This window comes from Pongo pygmaeus, chromosome 7, assembly GCF_028885625.2.
Source record: "Pongo pygmaeus isolate AG05252 chromosome 7, NHGRI_mPonPyg2-v2.0_pri, whole genome shotgun sequence".
In the NCBI taxonomy this organism is placed as follows: domain Eukaryota; kingdom Metazoa; phylum Chordata; class Mammalia; order Primates; family Hominidae; genus Pongo; species Pongo pygmaeus.
In genome coordinates this window covers 114,128,034-114,146,910 of record NC_072380.2, presented here as the reverse complement: position 1 = coordinate 114,146,910, position 18,877 = coordinate 114,128,034, and the positions used below count along the sequence as shown (strand labels likewise).

Genomic DNA, 18,877 nt, shown 5'->3' with positions numbered 1-18,877 from the left:
TATGACTCCATCTTGGCCAGAAGCCACACTCTCTAATCTCATGCTGATGTTTTCTGTGCTGACCTGTCCTGCTGCCACCTGTCCTGTGAGCTCCTTCAAGGCAGGGCTGTGCTGATGCCAAGTGTTTTAGCACCATTTTGTGCTATTCATAAAGTCCACAAATGTTTGTTGAATAAAGTAAGTGTTAGACTCCAAAACATACAAATATGAATAAGACAATATCTCTGTTTTGAAGAAACTTAGAAACCAATGGGAAGACAAATCTCATGAAGAAGCATTCTAGGCTATTTGTTTTGGGGGGAAAAAAGCATCAGAGAACACAGTCCAGATGAAGAGAGAGTCAGAGTAAGAGTCAGTCCTGGTGCAGATAGAACTTTCTTTCTTGAGGCACTACTTTCATAAACTGTTCATAGATGTTTTGTAACAAAAGGGTTCTGGTCAAACCAGTTTGAGAAAACCTGGGTTAAATAGATTTCATCAGGTCTGTACTGCAGGAATTACCAGAATCTTTAATATGTTCATGTGCATTGTGATGTTTTGAGAAGGGGATAAAATAAGCAGTGTTTCCCAATACTGTTTTAATGATGGGATCTCTCTGATCTTAACACATCTTGGAAGGCTGACATTTCTTGGAAAGCGCGTTGGGAGACACCTTTATAGCATCGTCAATGTGTGATTTTTCAGCCTTTGTTTCTGTATCTCCAGTATCCATGAGGCCGCTTCTGTGGAGCAGCCTCTTGCTCTTCTGCCATTGCACACCACAGAACATAAAGGTCTTCCCGTGTTAAGGCTACATCTAACTTCCCATAAGTCTTCAAGGTATAAAAGGGCATAGTGCTGGGTTATTCTAAATAGTAAGCTCCCCTAGCGTGCAGAGAGTACAGTGTACAGATCTTGGACATTCTCATTCCATTTAAGAATCACAGTATCTAGCTGGGCGCAGTGGCTCACACCTGTAATTTCCACACTTTGGGAGGCTGAGGAAGGAAGATCTCTTGAGCCCAGGAGTTTCAGACCAGCCTGGGCAACATAGTGAGACTCTGTCTCTACAAAAAAAAATTAGCCCAGTGTGGTGGCGCATGCCTGTGGTCTCAGGCAGCTACTCGGGAGGCTGAGGTGGGAGGATGGTTTGAGCCCAGGAGGTCCGAAGCTGCAGTGAGCTATCATCACGCCACTGCATTCCAGCCTGGGAGACAGAGTGAGACCCTGTCTCAAAGCAAAGACAAAAAAGAATCACACTATCACAAAGGGACCAGTACACGAAGTGGTTCAGTAGTTTCAAACTCCATTTTCAGCAGCAAAAATGGTTTTGTTTTGCCTCGTTTTCTGAGTAAAATCTTACATGAAATCTTACATGGAACTGCTCGGTTGAAAAGGCGTGGGGCTCCTGCTTTTCTCTCACACTGTCTCTGCCTGTGAAAATGCTTAAAGCACCTTGGAAGAATACTACAAAAGTATGACAATTACTGATTTAATTGATTCTTCTAGCTCTAAATGAGAAAGTACTTATGCTCTTCCAGATATATAGATGTTCATTCTATTTTAAAAGTATTTCCTGAAAATATTTTCATTCTTCTCCTTTCCTGATATGTAATATCATTCTAAGCAAGATGCTTAGTCTAAGCAAGGTGAGAAAGTCTAAGGACAACCAGGTGCTGCCAAACTTCTGTTGTCCGTAGTCTGCTGTCAGAGAGACGTGGGTATCTGGTTTCCTCTTAGAACACCCTATATTTTGTGATGAAATATCTGGTTTCCTTCAGAGAAGAGGTTGAGCGTTAACTCTTGGAATTTTGCCTGCCCTCGGTTAATTGCACAACCTTGATCAATGCCGACCTGAATCCTCCCTTCCCAGACTTGAGTCCTCCCTTTCCAACATCCCAAGACATTGTTCCTTCAAAGAGAAAAATTAAAAAAAGAAAAAAATATATATATATGTAGGCCACAAGGAAGCTGATAGGGGCTCTGGTCACACCTAGGAGCTGTCTCAAGCCTGGCTGGGGCAGAGTCAGGGCTGGGCTCCTGGGTGTCCCAAAGCTCTGTATTTACCCAGAGACAAGAAAAGGACTTTTCAAGTTTAATTGAAAACAGGATGACCCTGCTAGACCTCTCATTGACATTGCTAAAAATAAAGTAGGGAAGTAGCCTGGTCTCTTCATGGTTTAATCCCATTAAATGTAGAAGGGGTGGGGACTGGAGCTAGTAAAAGACATGATTTGTCTCAGATGGCTGTCTGGGGTTGTATTTTTCTCCTCTGTGCTATGCAGTCCCAGATTTTAAAGTTCTGATACAATCAGCTCTCGGTTGTTGATGCCGTGGGAAGGGAGCAAAGGGACAGACAATCCTGCCACTGTGGCCCTGCAGGGCTGTCACCCACTCACTCTGCGGGCCACTGGGACTCGTCACCTTGGCTCTCTGCTCACTGCTCTTGTACCACCCCTGGCATAGGCCTGGCTTTGTAAATAACCCACTAATTCCCATCTGATCTGAGTGTCATGAAAGAGTCATCTGTGAGCCTCTTAAAGAAGACCCCACTTCCTCCTCAAACCCACAACATACTCAGACGTGGTGCCTCCCACCCCATTCCAGAAGCCCTGCTTGCACATATGTTCACATTGGGGACTTCGGACTCTGTTCATTTTGTGGGGGAAATAGTGGGAGTTGTTTGTTGTATTAACTGATTCGCATTTCTCTGTGCCAACCCCACTCCTTTAGCCTAATGCTGAATAGCAAGACTCTGGAAGACTTCCCATTGAGTGTGAGAGCTTCACATACATTCATGTGTTTGCTTGAGCTTTCATTCATTTCTTCAAGGGTGTTAAGGGAATAACCCCTAGATTATTACACAGTTGATTTTGCATCAGAATCCCAAGAAGAAGAATTTCGTGGGCCACAACCTTAGAGGCTGAAAGTTCCAAAGAATGCTCCAGACCAATGGGTTTTACTTGCCACCAGGGGACCCAGAGGTAGCCTAGGCAAGGGCTTTCATAACAGCTATCAAGGCATTACTGGGATGACTATACCCATCTAAATGGGGATCATTGAAAAATAAGGTGTTTTTGGTGCCCCATATGAGACCTCCCAAGTCCTGTGGTAGAAGATTGTGAGACATGAAATAAGAGAGAGCGGCCAGGCACAGTGGCTCACGCCTGTATTTCCAGCACTTTGGGAGACTGAGGCAGGAAGCCCAGGAGTTCGAGACCAGCTTGGGCAACATAGAGAAACCCCATCTCTACAAATATTTTTTAAAAAATTAACTGGGCGTGGTGGTGCATGCCTTTGGTCCCAGCAACTCAGGAGGCTGGGACAGGAGGATTGTCTGAGACCAGGAGGTCAAGGCTGCAGTGAGCCATGATAGCATCACTGCACTCCAGCTTGGGCAACAGAATGAGACCTTGTCTTGATAAATAAATAAATAAATAAATAAAAATAGAGCGCATATCCGTCTTGTTGACAATTCTATCTCCACTGCTTAGCTCATAGTAGACAATACATAATTATTAAATAATTTACAAATGACTAGTTTTCTTTTTTTAAAATTTTACTTTAGGTTCTTGGATACATGTGCAGAACGTGTTGGTTTGTTACAAAGGTATACATGTGCCATGGTGGTTTGCCGCACCTATCAACCCATCATCTAGGTTTTAAGCCCTGCATGCATTAGATATTTGTCCTAATGCTCTCCCTCCCCTTGACCCCCACCCCACAACTGGCCCCAGTGTGTGGTGTTCCCTCCCTGTATCCATGTGTTCTCATTGTTCAGCTCCCACTTATGAGTGAGAATATGTGGTGTTTGGTTTTCTGTTCCTGTGTTAGTTTGCTGAGGATGATGGCTTCCAGCTTCATCCATGTCCCTGCAAAGGACATGATCTCATTCCTTTTTATAGCTGCATAGTATTCGATGGTGTATATGTGCCATATTTTCTTTATCCAGCCTATCATTGATGGGAATTTTGGTTGATTACATATCTTTGCTATTGTAAATAGTACTGCAATAAACATACATGTGCATGTGTCTTTATAGTAGAATGATTTATATTCCTTTGGGTATATACCCAGTAATGGAATTGCTGCGTCAAATGGTATGTCTGGTTCTAGATCCTTGAGGAATCGCCACACTGTCTTCCACAATGGTCGAACTAATTTATGTTCCCACCAACAGTGTAAAAGCATTCCTATTTCTCCACAGCCTCACCAGCATCTATTGTTTCTTGACTTTTTAATAATCACCATTGTGACTGGCATGAGATGGTATCTCATTGTGGTTTTGATTTGCATTTCTCTAATGATCATATGCTTTTTCATATGTTTGTAGGCTGCATAAATGTCTTCTTTTGAGAAGTGTCTGTTCATATCCTTTGCCCACTTTTTGATGGGTTTTTTTTTTCTTGCAAAGTTGTTTAAGTTCCTTGTAGATTCTGGATATTAGACCTTTGTCAGATGGGTAGATTGAAAAAAATTTTCTCCCATTCTGTAGATTGCCTGTTCACTCTGATGATAGTTTCTTTTGCTGTGCAGAAGCTCTTTGGTTTAATTAGGTCCCATTTGTCAATTTTGGCTTTTTTTGCTTTTGGCGTTTTCATCATGAAGTCTTTGCCCATGCCTGTGTCCTGAATGGTATTGCCTAGGTTTTCTTCTAGGGTTTTTATGGTTTTGGGTTTTGCATTTAAGTCTTTAATCTGTCTTGAGTTAATTTTTGTATAGGATGTAAGGAAGGGGTGCAGTTTCAGTTTGCTGCATATAGCTAGCCAGTTTTCCAGCACCATTTATTAAATAGGGAATCCTTTCCCCATTACTTGTTTTGTGAGGTTTGTCAAAGATCAGATGGTTGTAGATGTGTGGTGTTATTTCTGAGGTCTCTGTTCTCTTCCATTTGTCTATATGTCTGTTTTGGTACCAGTACCATGCTCTTTTGGTTACTGTAGCCTTGTAATATTGTTTGAAGTCAGGTAATGTGATGCCTCCAGCTTTGTTCTTTTTGCTTAGGACTGTCTTGGCTATACAGGCTCTTCTTTGGTTCCATATGAAATTAAATTTTTTTTTCTGGTTCTGTGAAGAATGTCAATGGTAGTTTGATGGGAATAACATTGAATCTTTAAATTACTTTGGGCAGTATGGCCATTTTCACGATATTGATTCTTCCTATCTGTGAGGATGGAGTGTTTCTCCATTTGTTTATGTTCTCTCTTATTTACTTGAGCAGTGGTCTGTAATTCTCCTTGAAGAGATCTTTCACCTCCCTTGTTAGCTGTGTTCCTAGGTATTTTATTCTCTTTGTAGCAATTGTGAATGGGAGTTCATTTATTATTTGGATCTCTGCTTGTCTGTTGTTGGTATATAGAAATGCTTGTGATTTTTCCACATTGATTTTGTATCCTGAGACTTTGTAAAGTTGCTTATCAGCTTAAGGAGTTTGGGGGCTGAGATGATGGGGTTTTCTAAATATAGAATCATGTCATCTGCAGACAGAGAAAATTTGACTTCCTCTCTTCTTATTTGAATACACTTTATTTCTTTCTCTTGCCTGATTGCCCTGGCCAGAACTTCCAACTATGTTGAATAGGAATGGTGAGACAAGGCATACTTGTTTTGTGCCAGTTTTCAAAGGGAATGCCTCCAGCTTTTGCCCATTCAGCATGATATTGGCTGTGGGTATGTCATAAATAGCTCTTATTATTTTAAGATATGTTCCATCAATACCTAGTTTATTGGGAGTTTTTAACATGAAGGCCTTTATCAAAGGCCTTTTCTGATCTGTTGAGATGATCGTGTGTTTTTTGTCATTTATATGTTTCTGTTTATATGATGGATTATGTTTATTGATTTGCATATGTTGAACTAGCCTTCATCCCAGGGATGAAGCCAACTTGATCATGGTGGATAAGCTTTTTGATGTGCTGCTGGATTTGGCTTGTCAGTATTTTATTGAGGATTTTTCCATCGATGTTCTTCAAGGATGTTGGCCTGAAGTTTTCTTTTTTTGTTGTGTCTCTGCCAGGTATTGGTATCAAAATGATACTAGCCTCATAAAATGAGTTAGGGAGGAGTCCTTCCTTTTCAATTGTTTGGGATAGTTTCAGAAGGAATCGTACCAGCTCCCCTTTGTATCTCTGGTAGAATTCGGCTATGAATCCATCTGGTCCTAGGCTTTTTTTGGTTGGTAGGCTGTTAATTACTGCCTCAATTTCAGAACTTGTTATTGGTCTATTCAGGGATTTAACTTCTTTCTGGTTTAGTCTTGGGAGGGTGTATGTGTCCAGGAATTTGTACATTTCTTCTAGATTTTCCCGTTTATTTCCATAGAGATGTTTATAGTATTCTCTGATGGTAGTTTATATTTCTGTGGTGTCAGTGGTTATATACCCTTTATCATTTTTTTATTGTGTCTATTTGATTATTCTCTCTTTTCTTCTTTATTAGTTTAGCTAGTGGTCTATTTTGTTAATTTTTTCAAAAAAACAGCTCCTGGATTCATTGATTTTTGAAGGGTTTTTTGTGTCTCTGTTTCCTTCAGTTCTGCTCTAATCTTAGTTATTTCTTGTCTTCTGCTAGCTTTTGGATTTGTTTGCTCTTGCTTCCCTAGCTCTTTTAATTGTGATGTTAGAGTGGCAATTTGAGATCCTCCTAGCTTTCTGATGTGGGCATTTAGTGCTATAAATTTCCCTCTTAACACTGCTTTAGCTGTCTCCCAGAGATTCTGGTATGTTGCAAATGACTAGTTTTCAATTCTCTGAACACCACTGACTGCAAATAAGGAAGAGAAGAGAGGTAAATTTGGGAAATGAATGTGAATAGGAAAATCAAATTTAATGTCACTTCCATCTTTTGTTGCTCATTGGAGAAATACAGATCCCTAAACACTGAGGCCTCAGTGGTCTTTCCCTGCTTGCTCTAGAGCCACATTGTGTACTGAACGCCCCCACACTCTGTTGACCTCCTTGCCACGCTCCCACTCTGGGCTTCCACATGGTGTTTCGCTCACCCCTGATTTATTTAAGCCCTATGCTTTCTTCACATCTTTGTGCAATCATCAGTCCTCAGAGAAGCCTACCCTAACCCTCCTGGCAAAACCTAACTCTCCCACTATATCATCACAGAAGCCATGCACTCTTCTTTCTAGCACTTTTCTCAACAATGGTTTTACATGTATTTATTTTACTAATGTCTGCCTTATTTCACAGCAAAAACCATGAGGGAAAGGATTAGGTCAATGTCAATACCTGGTACACAGTAGTTGCTTATACATATTTGATGAATGACTGAGTGAGTGGATGGATGAAGAGGCAGTCACCTAAGATCAGGGATTTCCATGACCTGGAGTCTATGGATCAGCTTCTAAATACCCAAACCTCTGAGATCGTCTGCAATGGTGGGTGGGTTTGCATGGTTTCTAAGGGAAAAGCTCAAATCTTTTGACAGATTAAAAATCTTTAAGGGGTTTCACATGAATATGTTTAATTATGTGAAGAGAAAGGAGAAAAAGAAAAGAGGAAACTGGACAAAAACATATAAAAGGATAAAGGGGAACTTTATAAATTGGAGCAGTGCAGAAGAAAGGTGAGAGAGGGGAAAGAATGAGAGGGCAACTGAAGGACAGTTATTCCTGAATAAATTCTTTAAACTAAGTGAGGTTGACTGTATTCAAGACCCCATGTTAGGTACTATCAGGGATTCAAAAAATTGCCAGATGTGACTGCTACCCTCACATCTAAAAGGAGAACATCTTGGGTGTGAATTCAAGGTAAATGGAAGGAAGTGATACAAGAGAGGTTGGGATGGAGCCTTTTGCTAGTACAGAGGGAGGGAGATTGCACATAGCCATAGAAGAAGGGAAGATGATGGAAGGCTTCCTGGAGGAGGGTAACATTTCAATCTGCTCTTAACACATGGGTAAGAGTCCGAGGAGGAGGGGAGATGGGGTAGGTGAGCACTCAGGTGAGAGAAGAATATAAAAAAAGCTGCTGGTCCAGGACACCAAGGAGTGTATCATATTGTCAGACTCTTGACAACAGCCTTTGTGGAGCATCTGAGCTGGAAGACACCTCCTATGGTCAGTCACAGGCACAAAGCCAGTGGCATCTAGAAGGACCACGTGAGACAAACTTACTGAGGCCAGAACAGACTTGGAGAAGGAACAATCCAGCCCCAAAGAAGATTGATAATGAATAAATACACAGCCCCCTTAAAACTTCTGGCAAAAATAAACTTATCCTTTGTCCATAAGTGCTCTTCCCCGCAACACCTCTGCAACTCCTGAAACAGCTCCACGCGCTCTCCTTTAAAGAGGTTGTGCTAATGGGATCTGCAGGGACACCAGTTTCTAGATGTTGTGTTATTGTTGTCCTAAGATTCCTGGGCTTATGAATTCACCAAATATTTAGATCATATGAGCTTGAAATGTATGTGAGGGGTGTGCATGTTTTCATAGTTGGTGCCAATTCCATTTTGACTAGGTCAAGATTTACGAAAAGCTTCCACTGTGGGAGCAAAGCAAGCTGGGGAGAGGTTGCTAGACCTCAAGACACCTGCTGTCTACTGTTACTAAATATTCACCTGGGCCTGTTAAATCTCAGGGCCTCTCTTCTCCCATTTGCAAAAACAGCTCCATCTCTCTGGCCTTTCCTAGCTCCCCCAAGAACTTAGGTATCCCCGGCAGTGAGGCACATGGCACTACAGCCCCAGCACAGTTGGTGGAGTAGACCTAGGCTGGGATGACAGCAGGCAGGAGACCATGATGAGGAGGGCAGACGATGGCTCCCCTCTTGTCTCCAGAGCACACTTCAGTGAGCATTTCTTGGGAATGAAATGGCTCAGCTTACCCCAGGGACACCCATAATCCTAGACAGCGCCCTAACTCTGAGCTTTACCTCCCAGACCAAGTCGCTGCAGAGTCAGCTATGGAGTTCAGTAAGCACGTTGGGTGGGTTTGAGACAGACTCAGGGAGCCTGTCCAGAGGCATCCCTGAGGGACGGGATCAGCCTAAAGGCCAGCACACTGGGTGAGTCTGTTTTCATTCTTATTTTGAGTGAGATTAGAGTACTTACCCTACTTTATCCAGAACATATTAGGAACTTCTGGCAGGGTTGGTTCTGAGCAAGACTGTAAAGCAGCTCAGTTGAACCTTCAGTGTCTTTTTCTGCTCTTACCTTTCCCATTTGGAGGTGACTCCCCTCAGCTGCTTTCCTTTCTCTGTCCTCTCCACCTGCCTTGCTGCCCCTACAGCTCCAGAACTTTCTGAAATTTTCTGCCTACTCCCTGGCAAAATCTATTTTTTCTAAAACTTATCCCCAGGGCCAAGATGCCCAAAGTGACTCTGATTAGCAAAGTCATGATCTGGGGATAAAAACAATGACTTTTCATTCCTCTTCCCAAATAAAAACTACCTTTCACCACAGAGGCCTTTGGGCCCTTACTGAGTCCCATGTGGAGGTCACAGGCAGTGGGGTGATAGTTTCAGTAGTGCTTACAAAACTCCAGAATCCTCTTTCACCCGTCAGATCTCATAGCTGTACCCAGTTTAGCTCAAGCCTGAAGATGCATAATAATTCAGAGCTCTGATGGCAGGTGGTTTCCATCTCAGGACTACCTGGCAGCTTGCTGAGAAGGAACGTGAGACCATTGTCACACACAGGGAGAAAAGCCCTGGAATGGACTGGAAGTCTGCCTGGGGGAACATGTGGCACGCACTTACAGAGTATCACATGTCTGTCATCCTTGAGGGGTCATTGTGGACTCTCGAGGGTCCATGATAGGCATCCACTTGCCTCTTTAGCCTGAGGAATGTCATCTGCAGCCTTGCTCCTCAAAGTGGGGACCTTGCTTCTGAAAGCAGGGTCTTCAGAACAGCAGCATCAGCATCACACCGGAGCTCATTAAAAATACAGACTCTCAGCCCCACCCCTTCCCCCCACACTACCCAATCAGATTCTGCATTTTAACAAGATTCCCAGGGGATTTGTATGCACATGAACAATGGAGACGGCTAGGAGAGGTGGCGCATGTCTGTAATCCCAGCACTTTGGGAGGCCGAGGTAGGAGAAGCTTGAGCCCAAGAGTTCGAGACCAGCTTGGGCAACATAATGAGACCTTGTCTGTACAAAAAAAAAAAAAAAAAAAAAAAAGCCCTTTGTGGTGGGGAGTACCTCTAGTCCCAGCTGCTCAGGAGGCTGAGGTGGGAAGATTGCTTGAGCCTGTGAAATGGAGCCTGCAGTGAGCCGTAAGCATGCCACTACACTCCAGCCTGAGTGACAGAATGAGACCCTGTCTCAAAAAACAAAAAACATTGGAGACACAGGGGTCTACTGGGTCTTCCTGCTGGTTGTCCCTCCTGAAGGTCCTCACTGGAGGAGAACAAGCTTTGTGGGCCCGGCTGCTTCTACCTATGCCTCCACATCTTATACCAATCAATAGGAGTAGGACTAGGTCCAATGCGGATGGGGATATTCCCTTCAACCCGCATTTGGGAGGTTTAATGATAGGCCTATTGTGTGCCATACTGTTTTTCTGTCTTACCACCATGCTGCTTCTGTCCCCAGGCAATCTATAAGATGGTTTCCTCCGTAATGAAAATGCCTGAAGATGAGTCAACCCCAGAGAAAAGAACAGAAAAGATCTTCCGCCAGATGGACACCAATAGAGATGGTAGGAGGCGGGGGCTACACTGCTTTGCTCAGATGGGGGCTGCTGGAAGGACTGGAGAGTCCAGACTGGGAAGTGCCACTCGAGGCCCTTCATGTGAGCGGCTCATCCTCCAAGCCTCCCGGGTGGGTAGGAGGGGAGAGGACCGGGTGGCCACAGGAGAGCTGAGCCCAGAATTGGGGAAAATGCCTTATTTCTAGTTTTTTCTATCCTCCTTGTAGGTCAACTTCTACCTCCAAGAAAACGGAAGGGATCTTGTGGGGCAAGAATGACAGGAACCAAGAAACCATTGTTAGCACAGACCCATCCTCGGGACAAGCCTAGGCTACAGCAGGCTGGGTCCCTACAGTCCAGTTCATCAATATGGGGAGAGGGTTGTTATTCTGTGATTCCACCCAGATGCCAACAGCTTTCACTCCAGCCTGCCAAAGGGGTTTTGTTGGGGTCTCCTGTGCATGCACTGAGATGATGTGTTTCCCAGAGACAGTGGGCTCCCACAGTCATTGAGGTGCCCGGGGTAGTGGTGAGGGAGTAAGGTGCCCAGCAGGTTCCCACCCTGATGGTGCCACTCACAATTCAAACCCAACAAAGTGAAAAAGAAGGTTGCATTTCCAACTTAAGAACAGAAAGATTTTAGATCTTAAATTGCCAGATAGAATACAGAAGGCCCAATTATCCTGGAATTTCAGATAAACAGCAAACAATTGTTAGGATTAGTACACCAAACTAAAAAAGTCATTTGCTGTTTATCTGAAATTCAAAGTTAACGGGGCATCCTGTATTTAATTCGCCAGATCTGGCAACCCTATTTAAATGTTATACTTGAGTTTAAAGAGCTCAGCTCAGGGCCCGGCTCTGTAGCTCTTGCTGTTATTATCAGCTCACCCGATCTGTTCAGAGGCCCCGGCAATTCTTATCAACCATGTTCACAGGCACTTGGGTCCCCCACCTGGCGCTGATCTATAGAACAACAGAAGGCTTCGCGGTACAGAGAACCTCTGTCTCCTTTTATCCCCCGCCCAGGTACAGCTGCCTGAGAATCTGGGTTTGTGTGGTACGGGCCAATCTGCTTGCTTTGTTTCCTCCACAAAGGTGCCATTCCATTTGGAAACATCCTATGTCCCCTTATTTGCTTTGATTCACAATGAATAGTTGTGACTAAACAAGCACAGGATTATTTTAATAGTTAATTAACTTGCTAATGTTAAACTGCAGGTTTTACTGGTACTCAAGGGAGCACAATGGGTTTGTGCTGTGCTCTAGGTCCAGACAGCTCTTTAGGATAGGGCTGAAGGATGGGGGAAGATCAGATGTCACAGGATAAAGCCCTAAAGCCCTAACTGTGTGTTGATCATAGGCAATGAATTAGGGTCTTTCCACTGGGACTCTGCTGCTATGGGATTGCAGAGCCCGGATTGAGTTAGCATTCTCAGAGCACAACTCACTGCTAAACACTTGTGCCTTTCTAAGGGAAAAACTCATGTTTAAAATTAAATTAAATTTTCAAAGGTTAGGGTTGGGGGAGGGGGGTGGGAGCTGTAGAAGGAAGGAGGAAGAGGGGCTGTAAGTTCACAGCTGTCAGAGGAATCTTAGACCAACCAGGAGACTGGGTGCTTCAGCTCAGTGCTTGGCTGCTGGACCCCAGGATTGAGGCCACCTGCACCCCTCCCTGCCGAGAGCAGAGCAGTCCTCACCTAGAGTCACCTACCCTTAGATTTAGCTTGCCTGATGCTCTTGGAATCTAACTTCTGGCCTCCGATTTGAAGAGAAAAATCTGGGCCTATAGGCAAGTTCTCCTAGCAGCCAACTCTGAATCATGCAGACAGTTAACTGAAGAAAGCCAGACGTCATGCCGAGCTCCAGGTCTGCCCCTGCTACCTCCAGCTGGTGCCTCCCAGAGCTGACCTCTGAGAGATTGCAAAGTGTTCGGAGACCACACCTGTCTCCCTTCCCTCATGCCTTGCCAAGCTGGAGGAAGTCATCACCATTGTAACTACTATGTGGGCAGGGCAGGGCTCATAAAAAATGGCCAGAACACAAAGCTTGGAGGGGATCAGCTCTACAAATTAAAAATAAATTAATAAATACATCCCTATCGTTTTCCTTCATGGAGATAAAGTGGGTTTCATTAAACAAGAACTAGGTTCTGGCGGGGAGGGAGTTGTGGCTGAGGAGAAGATATGTTTGTTAGTGTTTCTGTTGGGGGAGGCCCCCTCCTGTCGAGTTTGGAGTAAGTTGAGAAATAAAAGAGGACAGAGGTCAAAAGATAGAGAGACACTGGAGGCTATGGCTTAGCGTGAGAGTCCAAGGGCGTGCTGAAAAACCCACAGGCGTGCAGAGCCGGGCAGGCCGGATGCTGCCCTTGGAGGAGCAGATGGAAATAAATCCTCTCTGGGGCACCTCCTTTCAAGAGAAAAAGGGAAGGTAAAGCTGGGCGAAGATGCCCGGCAATTCCTCCCAAATTTACCAATCGAGCGTGTCACTTCACTCCCAGTGGTGGGGTAGACAAAGAGGAAGGGTCCTTCTGGAAGCACCAGGAATGGGGAAAGCGTTGCAGTCCCCCAACTCCTACCCTACCCCCTCCCCTCCTCTCCACAAGTGACAGAAGGGCCTTCCTGGAAGAGAATTCTGTACGTGCTCCAGTGTAAGCAGAAAGGAAAGGTCACCAGGGTCGGAGTGGGAGCCCAGGCTGCTGAGCCTCCCTCCTCCAGCACATCAGGGTAGCAGGGGAGCACCCTAACTGAGAGGCAGAAACCCATGGGTTACCCTCTGCCTTGAACATACACTGCTCTTCCCCTGACCTCAGATGGAGGCACAGCTGTCTTCCCGTGGTATATGAACACTTATGTCCATGGCTTCTTCCCCAAGATAGGATGGGCTCTTGCAGCAAACCTAAGAACACAGAGTGGCCTGAAGAACACAAAGTGGCTCAGAAGGCTCCAGGGAACATTATGGGAACCAACTGGGTGCTGCCAGGGCCCAGCTCGTCCTCATAAAGGCAGGAGGGCCACTTATTTTACAAATGCTGAGTGAGCCTCTCCAGGGTGCCTGGAGCCAGGAGGTCAGGGACCAAGTCAGCATCATCCACCACCCTCTCCCCAGTCCAGGGCCCAGGGCCGGGCACACAGTGGGCTCTCAGGCAGCGGTGTTTGATTGCCACATGTACTGTCCTAAGTGCTGGCAATGCCATGTTGAACGAGGCAGCAGTGTTCCTGGAGATTCCGCTGGGCTCTTCCCCGGCACAGGTGAGTGCTGTGTGTCACAGGGGCAGTGAGGCTGCAGGCAGATGAATCGACACTGCCCAGCACACAGTAGTGGGAATGGTGTAAGCTCATGCAGCTGCCACCAGCCACCACTCACCCGTCCTCTTGCTTCCTAGGAAAACTCTCCCTGGAAGAGTTCATCCGAGGAGCCAAAAGCGACCCGTCCATTGTGCGCCTCCTGCAGTGTGACCCGAGCAGTGCCGGCCAGTTCTGAGCCCTGCGCCCACCAATCGAATTGTAGAGCTGCTTGTGTTCCCTTTTGATTCTTCTTTTTAACAATTTTTTTTTTTTTTTTGCCAAACAATATCAATGGTGATGCCGTCCCCTGTGCGGTCTGATGCACCTTCCTCTGTGACGCCTTCAGCTTCTTTTGTCGTGGATGCTTCGTGGGAATGCCCAGAGCCCCAGTGTGCTTGTGGAGAGCATGGACAGACTTCGTGGTGTTCATTGTTTGATGATTTTTAATCGTTACTATTTTTTTTTTATTCTAATGTCTCTGTTCTAAAACCTAAGACTCGGGGGTAGGGGCAAAAGAAGGGAAACCCATCCAGTCCTGTGATTCTATTGCAAGCTTCAAGGGGCTTTTGTTTGAAAGACAAAACTCCCCACCTGGGTCTGTTGTCACACATTCCGTAGGGGTGATGGATGGCACCGGATGCTGGATTCCCCAAGAACAAGTTACCCTCTGGGGTGAGGCTATTCCAGCGAGCTGGGACATTTCCCCATGGGGGCCCACTCCCCCCTCTTCCCCAGCAGGCTGTAGTTTCTAAGCTGTGAACATTTCAAGGTAAATTAATAGAGGAGAGGAAAAAGATGGCTCAGCTATTTTTTCACAGGTTTACACTAGTTGAGCTAATATGCGTGTCTTTGGAAATTAAACACAAATGGTAACATATTCCAAAACCAGACCCATCTTGTTGCCTATTGTAATAAAATAAAAAGATGGCTGTATATAACATATTGGGTAATGCAGACCAAATTAAGTGTTTTGCCTTGTTTAAATGAAATGCATGTTTAGTGAGCACTAATACAATCTTATTCCAGAAGACTGTTTTTAGTAGCTTATTGTGAAGTAAGACAACTATAATGAATGTCTGTCTTGTTTTGAAGTCATATCTCTTTGCACAAATGTACCAATCGACAAGTATATTTTATATATTCCATAAAAATACAAAGTAACCCTGACTAGGGCCCAACTTTAATTTTGAATGCATTTCCAGAGTGGCCATGCCTAGAGGGCAGACACAGAGCAGGTGGTAGTGGGACAGGACAATTGGAGCACAGGAATATTAACATGTATGACAGGGGACCAGTAGGGTGGTTTGCCTCTCAGGCCCAGCAGCCCATTGACAGCATTAGACTGGCGGCATGGTGCTTTTCTGAGCAGATCAATACTCTGCAGACTCGAAAAAAAATCACATACATTCTTGGAACTTCCCAGTGGTTTAATCTATGTGCATGGTTAGGGAGCCAGGTCTGGAATATTCAGTTTCCCTGCCCCTGTTAAAGAATCAGAGGTTGGCCAGTCATCAAATTCATCATAAAGACATGGGCAAGTGTATCTGTGGTTTCCAAGGGCCCCCTATGGAGAATCCAAAAGTATTTTCCATTGCTGTGCTCTTTGAATGCAGACTTCTATTTCCAGAAGTGACAGCACAAGTCTGATTTGCTGTTTGGTCTGGTGACCTCATACACACTGATTTGAATTGAAAGCTAAGAGTAAAAACTTGCTGGTTACAGGCAAGTCATACTCTTGCAAGTAGTTAGCAAAGGGAGGCCCAAATACTCAAGGTTGTTGATGGGGAATTTGCCCCTAAGAGAAGGCAGAGAGGTCCCTAGTGGGTATATTTGCTGCCAAGCCACTTGCCAAAAACAGGAACCACAGAAAGACAGATATCATGACCAGGAGAAAAATGTGGCTAGACATGCTAACGTCCAGGTTTTTATATATGACTTGGGTCTGCTTTAATTGGTAGCAGAAATCCAAATTTGTATGGTAGACCAAAAAGAACCAAATCCATAGGGTGAAATTTTGAGACCTAGACTCCGTAAAAATAATCCTAGTCTTCCCCCAGGGGTCAGTTCCTCACAGTGGTTCTGTACCAAGACTTGCCAAATTCCTCCATGGCCAAGTGTTAAAATCTGTGTTTGAAAAATAGCGAATTAACCTAAGACACAGAAGGCAGACTGGGTGAGGAGACCTAGCATGCCCTATTGGCAGTGCTCAGGAGCTGCATCCCTCTTTTCCCTGCTCTGAATCGAAGTCCTAGTTCCTTCCTTTGATTCTCCTTTGGTAGGTGGAATCAGTTAATGTTTTGAGAAACCTGCCTGGGCTCTGCCCTTAGTCATGACATCTCGCTGAGCCAGACCCACTCTGTTCCTTGGAACCTAGAGCTGGAGTGAGGAGTAGAGGTCTCCAGCTGTTCCAGAAAGAAAAGTGAGCCGCATGCAGGCTGAGGAACACTGACACTTCCAGAATGTATGGAAATAGTCCCTGTCCTGGCCTGCCACTGACCCTGTCTGTATTTTCTCGGAGGTTGTTTTTCTCCTTCTCCTTCCCAGGAAGGTCTTTGTATGTCGAATCCAGTGCACTGAAGTTTGGCCAAGGGACTCCACAGCACCCAGAAGGCTGCATGCCTCAAGGTTTATGTCACTTCTCTGCTGGGCTGTTCATCGTCATTGCTGTGTTCAGGGACCTTTGGAAATAAAACCTGTTCTGTCCCAAATAAAACCAGCCTGTGATGTTCAAGGGACTGGAATAAAGTGGCTTACGGCCTGAAGGATTCTACAGAGTGCTCAACTGTTCATACATCGTTCAGAGTGGGAGGGGGCTGGGGGTGCTGTCCCATCCCATCAGTATCCCACGGTGGATTTAATACATAATTTATAAATCATAGCCTATGGAGTGGCCCGTATATCAGTTGACTGTGTAGCTCTTGCCTGGCATTAAAGCATGTTTTTGGTTTAACATGATTGGAACATGAGATTTTCATGCCTAAACTGCCCCAGCTGAATCTGTGCCTCACTGAGGCTCTAGCTTCTGATACTGGCCTTCTCCTGGGTATTCTTCCTGCCTAGAGCGACACAAGGAACCAAGGTTTGTGAGTGGGGGATGAGAGAGGCTGCTGACCCCAAAGTTCTGTCTGAAGGCATCCTTGGTCTTCATATGGGCTTCCTTACATCCCTCCCTCCATGGTCTCCACTTTCTTCCCATATCCTCTCCTTCCTCAAACTAGAGTCCAAATGTTAGGTACAATAAAGGGAGAAACTGAGGCAACCTCCCCTTCAATGGGATCTGGGTAAGCTTCAGGAAATAACCTCTTCACCCCTCTCAGCCTGAGAAGATTCAGTGAAAAAGATGACATGAGGCAGAGCCTACACACTGAAAGCCAGTTCCGATCATGGTGTTGGCTGTTGTTGCTGTCATTGGCCTTGCCTCCAGCACAGGAGGCCGTCAATGGAGAGAAAAGGAGCTGCCATCTTGCTAACTTGAGTTTTAGCTATGGGAGAGCTTCACGGGCCAACTAGACCATGTGTGGGGGCAGAGTTGCCCTCAAGGGAGTCTTCCTACTGCACACAGTTGGCCACTATGGACCAGTGATGGCCCTGACACCATGAGTCCTGAGCATGAATAACACAAGTCTGATCCTGAGAAGGTGGCTAGGCATCTCCAATCTCATCAGGAGCCTGCCTACCAGCAACCTGGGAATTTTCAGCAAATTTCCAAACCCGAGGCTCCTATTTTCAGGACATTGTTCTGCTGCCCCAACCCAACTGAGTCCCCACACATCCTAGTTTGGTACCCACCAGCTGAGGAAGAGTCCAAGTGTTCTCTCAGTCGAGGCAGAAAGGAGAGCACAAGAACTGCCTTTGAAGGAATGGACCTCCTTCTCTTGCCTTGCTTGTCTTTGCCGGAAGTATGCTGAACACTTTCCTGAAATTTTCTGGTTTTTGAGGTGGCCGAAGAAACAGAGAAAAAAACATTGAGTCTTATGTTTTGTAAGTCAGTAGAATATCAGTCAAATCCACCTAGGACAGATTATTGCATAGGGAAAGATGTTCAGGCTGAGGGTATCACCAATGATCTATTCATTTCAAGCAGGGTTCTCTACAGTGAATGCTGACCACATGTCCAGAACTTAGGTCCTGGGCACTTGCTGTACTGGGTGCTAACATAAAATGCATGGTCCCGGACACCCTTGGGAATGCACACAATGATTATTCTGAGAGCATCCCAGCCTTATTTCATGACTTTTTTTCTAACACTGTTCCAGGAAATGGCTGACATTGTAATAGTTCTTTAAAAGAAATGGTGAAAATGCTTCAAAATGCAGGGGTAGTGGGGCCTTCTAACCCTTATTAAATACTCACCTCTGCTACCAATACATAATCCTCATGAAGACAGACAGGTAAAGACACTGTCTCAAGATGTATATTTTTTTTCCAATACCAGTATTTAATCACTTTATTGGGTTCCCGTTGAGTGTCCAGTGGCAGCTGAACATAGAACCAAGCACTATATACAATCTTGGAGGTAGGCATGGGGGTGGGGATGGTCGGGGTTATTAGCAAAGAAGTAGGAAACCCAAGCTCACAGCCAATGCCTTGAAAACAATTACAAAGTAGCTTACACCTACATCCCATGGCAGAACAGAAATAAAGTTCTTTCCTCAGTGGTCTGTGAGGGGTGTTTGCTGCCAGGGATCAAGCGGATGATGTTCACCTTGGTGCCTTTTATAATTATCATTATTATTATTATTATTATTATTATTATTATACTTTAAGTTTTAGGATACATGTGCACAATGTGCAGGTTTGTTACATATGTATACATGTGCCATGTTGGTGTGCTGCACCCATTAACTCGTCATTTAGCATTAGGTATATCTCCTAATGCTATCCCTCCCCCCTCCCCCCACCCCACAACAGTCCCCGGAGTGTGATGTTCCCCTTCCTGTGTCCATGTGTTCTCATTGTT

The 18,877-nt window shown here is 45.0% G+C and overlaps 1 protein-coding gene across 12 annotated transcripts in view; it reads left to right on the top strand.

Annotated features, from left to right (window-relative positions):
- NCALD (neurocalcin delta) overlaps positions 1–16,867 on the top strand; it is a 454,184-nt gene extending 437,317 nt beyond the window's left edge. For all 12 annotated transcript variants that reach the window (XM_063669002.1, XM_063669000.1, XM_054498378.2 and 9 more), the window contains 2 exons: positions 10,534–10,639; positions 14,016–16,867. In XM_063669002.1, the coding sequence (XP_063525072.1) occupies positions 10,534–10,639; positions 14,016–14,113 (204 nt within the window). In that variant the 3' untranslated portion in view covers positions 14,114–16,867. The remainder of the gene's footprint in view (positions 1–10,533; positions 10,640–14,015) is intronic.
- Positions 16,868–18,877: the final 2,010 nt, after the last annotated feature.